Source organism: Puma concolor, chromosome D1 (assembly GCF_028749965.1).
Source record: "Puma concolor isolate L17-30 chromosome D1, mPumCon1.1.hap2, whole genome shotgun sequence".
NCBI lineage: Eukaryota > Metazoa > Chordata > Mammalia > Carnivora > Felidae > Puma > Puma concolor.
Window position 1 is genome coordinate 95,633,164 of NC_141676.1, and position 8,192 is coordinate 95,641,355.

Consider the following 8,192-nt stretch of genomic DNA (forward strand, 5'->3'; position numbering starts at 1 on the left):
AATCCCTGGGAAGTTCCTAATTAGAGTAAGAAGGAGATATGGTAACTTTATTTTTTTTTCTAAAATAAAGAGAAATGATGAGGAGCAAAGAAATATGTGTGCTATACAAATTATTTTATTTCTGTATAAATACTGAATCATTTTATTTGTTTGGCAATAAAAACCGATGGTTTAATCCCATTAAAAATGGCCAGGGGACCTGAATAGACATTTTTCCAAAGAAGATGTATAGATGGCCAACAGCACATGAAAAGATACTCAACATCATTAATCATCAGGGAAATGCAAATCAAAACTACAATATCATCTTATACCTGTCAGAATGACTAAAATCAGAGAGACAAGAAATAAGTTTTGGTGAAGATGTGGAGAAAAGGAACACTTGTGTATTGTTTGTGGAAATGTAAATTGGTACAGCCACTGTGGAAAACAGTATAGAGGTTCCTCAAAAAGCTAACAATAGAAATATCATATGATCCAATAATTCCACTACTGGATATTTACCCAAAGGAAACAAAACACTAATTCAGAAGGATATATGCACCTTTATGTGTATTGCAGAATTATTTACAATAGCCATTAAAGTGTCCATGGAAGCCATTCAAGTGTCCATCAATACATAAGTGGATAAAGATGATATAGCATATCTATACAGTGGAATATTACACAGTCATAAAAAGAAGATCTTGCCATTTGCAACAACATAGATGGACCTAAAGGGTATTAGGCTAAGTGAAATAAGTCAGACCAAGAAAGACAAATACCGTATGATTTCACACATATGTGGAATCTAAAAACCAAAATGAATAAACAAAAAGTAGAATCAGACCTGTAAATACAGAGAACAAACTTTTGGTTGCCAGAGGGGAGGTGGATGGGGTATGAGCAAAAAGGGATGAAGGGAAGAGGGGGGTACAGGCCTGCAGTTATGGAATGAGTAACTCACAAGAATAAAAGGCACAGCAAATGGAATGTAGTTAATGGTATTGTAATAGTATTCTACGGGGACAGATGGTAGCTACATATGGGGCAAGCATAGAATAATGTACAGAGATGTTGAATCAGTATGTTCTATACCTGAAACTGAAGTAACATTGTGTGTCAACTATATTTGAATTTAAAAAAAAAAAAAAAAGAGGGAAAGGAAAGCTTACTGGTAAGACCTTGGCTGGCAGGTAGTGTATGTTACCTATTGTGGTTAGTCATAGTCTTCATGCCAAACATGTAAAATTAAAAGTTTATTAACCCTATATTTTAATAACACTGATTTACAACATACCATCCTTTCCTATAACTAGTAGAAGTTAAGTCTTGAAAAACATATTAAAATATAAGGCAATAAGTATTATCAAAGGAATTGTACTTATTTCATCAATTTAAGTTAGCAAATAACCATTGTTATGCATCCTGTTTCTAGGAGATATCCCAATTCTGCAAATTTTGTTTGCATGCACTTTGCTTTCTAACTCTATGTCCAATACACTTGGTGTGCTATCGTGTCCACATGGTGCCCAGGTCAATGTCTAATATACCCTATCATATGGTGATGCTGTCCATGTGACTGGCACTATGAATCCAGTCCTCCCGCACTGTTCTTCAAAATTATCAAGTAGAATGAACAATTTCATTACTTGTGGACATACACTGTTGTCTCTGGATTGTTTCCTTATCAAACCTTCTCTGAGAATTACAAAGCTTTTCTCAAGCAAAATACCCATTTCCTTCTATTTTCAAGGATCTTATTCAGGACAACTCTGACATCTTTATTCCTCAGGCTGTAGATCAGGGGGTTCAGCATAGGCACAATAATGGTGTAAAACACGGAAGACACTTTCCCTTGGTCCAGGGAGCTCACAGATGATGGCTGCAGGTACATGAACGCAGCGGATCCAAAGAAAACGGCAACAGCTGAGATGTGGGAGCTGCAGGTGCTGAAGGCTTTGCACCTACCTTCGGTGGAGCGGATGCGGAGGATGCTGGCAATGATGAAGATGTAGGAGCTAAGAATCATGAGGCTGGGGGCGAGGATATTAAATGCACTGAAGCACAAAACTACCACCTCGTTGATATAAGTACTGGAGCAGGAGAGCTCCAACAGTGGGAAAAGATCACAGAAGTAATGGTTGATTCTGTCAGCCTTACAGAAAAGCACTCTTAGCATGCAGCCTGTGTGAGCTGAGGCACCAGTCAAGCCCATGATATACACCCCAACTACCAGCCGGGAGCAAACCTGATAAGACATGGTGACATTGTAAAGCAATGGGTTACAGATGGCAACATAGCGATCATACGCCATTATAGCCAACATATGACATTCTGATATAACAAAAACAAGGAAGAAGTAGAGTTGAGTCATGCATGCTTGGTAGGAGATGAAATTCCTCTCTGTCACAAAGTTCACTAGCATTTTAGGGGTAATGACAGTGGAATGGCAGAGATCAATGAAGGACAAATTGCTGAGGAAATAGTACATGGGGGTGTGCAGGTGAGCACTGAGCCCTATCAGTGTGATCATGGCCAGGTTCCCCACCACCGTGACCACATAGACTCCTAGGAAGAGGAAGAAAAGGGGCAGCTGGAGTTCTGGGCTCTCTGTTAACCCAGCAAGGATGAACTCAGTCACTGTGGAATGATTTCCTGCTGTCATTTTCCTCTGGGAATTTTATGTAGAAAGAGAAGAAGAAAAATTGTGGTAGATATTTATTGTCCCACCATGCAATTTAGTATGAAACAGAATTTGTCTTTTCAGCCATGTAGCTTCAGTGCTGTCTGTTCCTGATCTATGTTAGCGCTCAAAGACGCTGAGGTCTCCATAATGTGGGGCATGTAAATAAATATCAGTTAGAACTATCCCTTTTTTGTTCTATGCTGTAAAAGTTGGTCTTATGCACTTCTATGTTTATGCAGCATTATTTACCCTAGCCAAATTGTGGAAGCAGCCCAAGTGTCCATTGATAGATGAATGGATAAAAATGTAAAGATTATATATATATATATATATATATAACAGAATATAATTCAGCCATAAAAAAGAATGAAATCTTGCCATTTGCAATGACATGGATGGAGCTAGACAGTATTATTACACTAAGCAAAATCAGTCAGAGAAAGACAAATATCATATGATTTCACTCGTACATGGAATTTAAGAAACAAATGAGCAAAGGGAAAAAAGACAGAGAAAGAGTAAACCAAGAAACAGACTCTTAACTATAGAGAACAAACTGATGGTTACCAGAGGGGAGGTGGGTTGGGGGGGATTGACTAAATAGGTGATGGGGATTAAGGAGTCCATGTGTGGTGATGAGCACCGGGTGATGTATGGAATTGTTGAATCACTATATTGTACACCTGAAACTAATATTACAATGTGTTAACTAACTGGAACTTAAAAAGAAACTAAAAAAAAAAACAAAAATGAAAAGACTGGTGATATTACTGTGTATTAGGTACATAACGGTTTGCTGTCCAGGCACTTTAGAAAAGGTATCTGATTTATTTTTCCCAGATGAGAACACTAAAATTCAAGGACTTCAGTTACTTGGTAGTGGAGACTCTGTGGCTTTTCATTATAGGGGTGGATGATAGTTTCCTAAAAGTACAGGTGAAAAATTCAAAATAGCCACGAGAAATAAAAGTGATAATAATGGGCTTGAGCTAATACTGATATCTGCCAGAAACACCATTCTTTCTAAAACCAAAGCATGTACAAAACACATGCTAGTTCAAAGAACATAAGAGATGGAGAAAAAATCATAATAGTGATACTAACATTTATTGAGTGATTCTAAATAGAGCAGAGTCTAGGTAATATTCTATAGAGATGAATCTGATACTGGTTACCTATCTATGCATGGATTGCCCAATGAATAGTGTATGAATAAAGGGAACCAACTGGGTTCACAGCATGAAATAAATAAAAACAAAAAGGCTTTGTCAGTTGCATGTAAACTATTAGGAGCATGGTTCCATTCTGCCACTAAAATATCTGTCTGTGGTATTTATGTTTACACTGTGCAAGATATGGCTGGAAACAGATAAAGCCAAAATTTAATCTTCTATGTAGTACTCTGTCTTCCAGTTCCAACATTTTTTTAGTATAATACTAATGATTGTTTCTATAGCAAAATAATCTCAGTCTTTAGAATTTACTGTTTTCACATGCTTACTATTTTGTTAACTATTGCTTAGTTATGTAAAAGTATATCTCAAATGTTTTTAAATAGGAAATGGTTTTCTGCCATTCTCTTACTGTTGACACTTTCATCTATAGGCATAGAATTCACTTATGATGGTGAAGACATCTTTAGGTACCAGGACACTGGTGATTTTTAAAAGTTATTTATCCAGATTTTAGTGATAGCACCATGTAAAACTGTTTGCCTTCTTAGATATAAATTTATTTAACTTAAAAAAAGTGAAATTTGTAATATATGTATTTGTTCCTATACTCCCTCCCCACCTGGATCATCATTCTTTTTTTTTTTTAAGTTTATTTATTTATTTTGAGAGAGAGAGAGAGAGAGAGAGCAGGGGAGGAGCAGAGAGAGAAGAAGATTCCAAGCAGGATCCACACTGCCAGCACAAAGCCCAATGTGGGGCTTAAACTCACAAACTGTGAGATCATGACCTGAGCAGAAACCAAGAGTTGGACACTAAACCAGCCACCCAGGTGCCACAGTGGGTCACCATTCTTGAAACTGTATTGGGAAAAGAGCTTTTGTCTTAAATCTTCCCGAGTCAGCTCACACTGCAGCCTGCCTCACTGCTGTCTTTAGGTACATTTTCCAACAATAACTCCTTGTTGGGCCTTTCCCATCTTTGCCACCCATTAATGACTGGAAGTGATAAAACTGCCCACGATGTTCTTCCTTTTTTTTTTTTAAAGCACCATTAACACATGACCATTGGATATAATACATTTTTACTAAAGGCTTTGTCGTAATGTAGTGATTATACCTTTGGCAGAACACAACTTCAAACTGAATGTTACAAAGTCATGGTGTAAGGAATTTCTTTCTTGCAGCGGCCAGTGCTTGACTGCCACATTCTCCTCTCTTTCTAGAAAAGGAATAACAAGTTAGGCAGAAGTAGTTCAGTAGCTATGTTTTATCTTGATAGCACAGCTTTAGAATATGTTACAGAACATGCAGTTTTCAAATCACCACTCTCTATAAACTTAAAACCTCTATATACTTCTGCTACCTACTTGACCCATGAAAGTATTTGAGTTTGTAAATCTTCTCTAAAACTTTCTCTCTTGTCCTCCTTTAGGAAACAGACTCTCCCTTGAGAGGAATAATGACAACTCTAAAATTCTCTTTTATTCAAATGATCAAAATTAAATTTGTTTTGATTTTCTCATTTGTTTGTAGTAAAAAAAAATCACATAACATAAAATTTACAATCTTGACCATTTTAAGTGTAGAGTTCAGTAGTGTCAAATATGTTCACATTGTTGTGAAACAGATCTCCAGAAATTTTTCATCTTGCAAATCTGAAACTCTGTACCCATTAAATAAATCCCTTTTCTCTCTCTCCCTAGGGCCCTGTTAAGTCCTATTCTGTATGTTTCTATAAATTTAACTACTTTACGCACCTCACATAAGTGAAATGATACAGTATTTGTATTTTTCTGACTGACTTACTTCACTTAACATAATGTCCTGAAGATTTCTCAAACTTAAATGACTCAAAGGACCGCCTTGATTTAAAAAAAAAAAAAAAAAAAAGATGTTGGGACACCTGGGTGACTCGGTTAAGCGTCCAACTTCGGCTCACGTGATCTTGCCGTCAGTGAGTTCGAGCCCCCCCGTCAGGCTCTGTGCTGACAGCTCAGAGCCTGGAGCCTGCTTCTGATTTTGTGACTCCACTCTCTCTGTCCCTCCCTTCCTCATGTTCTGTCTCTCTGTCTCTCAAAAATAAACAAATAAATAAATAAATAAATAAATATTAAAAAATGAAAAATGAAATAAAAAATATGATGCAATTTGAAGAGCATATGCCCTGTCAAAAAATATTGTTTTATATTTTAAATAACATCAACAGCATCCACAAAAAAACACAGCTAACATTATATTTAATGGAAAAAAGATTGAATATCATCCCCTAAGATGAGGAACATGGCAGTGATGGCCATCCCTCTACTTCTACTCAGCCTTATACTGGAGATTCTATCTATATCAATCAAGGAAGACAATGGAATAAAATGCATCCAGAATGGAAGGGAAGAAGTAGAACTATCTCTATTCACAACTTACATGATGTAACATATAGAAAATGTTAAGGAATTTGCAAAAGAAATCTTAGAAGTAATTAACAAGTTCAACAAGGTTGATGAATACAAGAGCAACATACAACGTTCAACTGTATTTCTATACACTCGCAATAAATAATCCAAAAACATTTTTCCATGTTTAATAGCATCAAAAATAATAAAATACTTAGGAGTAAATTAAACAAAGAAACAGAAGACATGTACACTGAAAATTACAAAACATTATTGAAAGAAATTAAGCAAGACCTAAATGAATGAAAAGATATCCCATGTTTATGAATCAAAAGCTTTAACATTTTGGGGCACCTGGGTGGCTCAGTCGGTTGAGCATCTGACTTTGGCTCAGGTCATGATCTCATGGTTTGTGAGTTCAAGCCCCACGTTGGGCTCTGTGCTGATAGCTCAGAGCTTGGAGCTTGCTTTGGATTCTGTGTCTCCCTGTCTCTCTGCCCCTCCCCTGCTCATGCTCTGTCTCTCTCTGTCTCAAAAATAAATAAAACATTTAAAAAAAAAAAGCTTTAACATTTTTAAGAAGGCAATTTTCCCCAAATTGAGCTACAGAGTCAATACAGTCTCTATCAACATGTTAGTTGTTTTTGCAGATATTGAACAGCTCTTCCTAGAATTCATGTGGAGATATAAAGGATTCAGAATAGCCGAAATAAACTGTAAAGTGAACAAAGTTGGAAGACTCAGATTTCCTAAGTTGAAAGTTTGCTATAAAGCTACAGTAATCAAGACAGTGTATGACTAACATAAAAATGGACATAATAGACACATATATCAATGGAATTGAAATTAGAGTTTAGAAATGAACACATACATCTGTGGTGGATTGATTTTGACAAGGATTCCAGAACAATTGATGAGGAAAGAATAATATTTTCATTAAATGGTTCTGGAATAACTGGATAGCTACATACATAAGAATGTAGTCAGATCCCTTCCTCACACCATACACAAAACTTACTTCAAAATGGGCCTTAGACCTAAACATAAGAGCTAAAACTATTACACTCTTTAAAAAATATGTAAAAGTAAGTATTTGTGCCTTTGGAATAGGAGATGTTTTCTTAGATAAGATGTCAAAAGCACAAGAAACCATGTAAAAAATAAATGATATCATCAAAATTAAAAGCTTTTGTGTTTCAAAGAATGTCATCCAGGAAGATGAAAAGACAACCAACAGATGAAAGAAAATATTTGCAGGTCATATATCTAGCAAAGAACCTGTATACAGAAAATATAAAAACTCTTACAACTCAACAATAAAAAGACAACCCAATTTTAAAATGGGCAGAGGATTTGAGTAGACATTTTTCCAAAGAAGATACACAAATGACCAATAAGCACCTGAACACCATCTTTTGTCACTAGAGAACTGCATATCAAAACTACAATGAGATACCACCTAATACACATTAGAATGGCTATAATCAAAAAGACAGACAATAACAAGTATAGGCAAGGATCTGGAGAGATTAGATCCCTCATAAAGTGCTGGTGGGATTGCAAAATGATACAGCTGCTTAGAGAACCAGTTCAGTAGCTCCTGAAAGTGTTAAACAAAAAGTTACCATATGACCCAGAAGTCCTACTCTTAAGCACATACAAGAATTGAAAATAAATGTCTGCATAAACGCTTATATATAAATGTTTAGCAATATTATTTATAATAGTCAAAAGAATGAAAACCATCCAAATGTCTATCAAATGATGAATGGATAAACAAAGGTATGCCCATAAAATGGAATAGTATTCTGCCATAAAAAGTAATGAAGTATTGGGATCCCTTGGTGGCTCAGTTGGTTAAGTGTCCGACTTTGGCTCACAGTTTGTGGGTTAGAGCCCTGCATCGGGTTCTGTGCTGACAGCTCAGAGCCTGGAGCCTGTTTCAGATTCTGTGTCTCCCTCT

The 8,192-nt window shown here is 36.2% G+C and overlaps 1 protein-coding gene across 1 annotated transcript; it reads right to left on the bottom strand.

Annotated features, from left to right (window-relative positions):
- Window positions 1–1,687: 1,687 nt before the first annotated feature.
- LOC112865811 (olfactory receptor 8G1-like) lies at window positions 1,688–2,650 on the bottom strand. The gene has a single exon (XM_025928862.2). It carries the CDS (start codon window positions 2,645–2,647, stop codon window positions 1,688–1,690), a length of 960 nt encoding a protein of 319 aa, XP_025784647.1. The 5' UTR covers window positions 2,648–2,650.
- Between the last annotated feature and the right edge of the window lie 5,542 nt (window positions 2,651–8,192).

Excerpts from the sequence above, each read along its gene's own strand:
- LOC112865811 (XM_025928862.2), bottom strand. The coding sequence starts at position 2,647 with ATGACAGCAGGAAATCATTCCACAGTGACTGAGTTCATCCTTGCTGGG.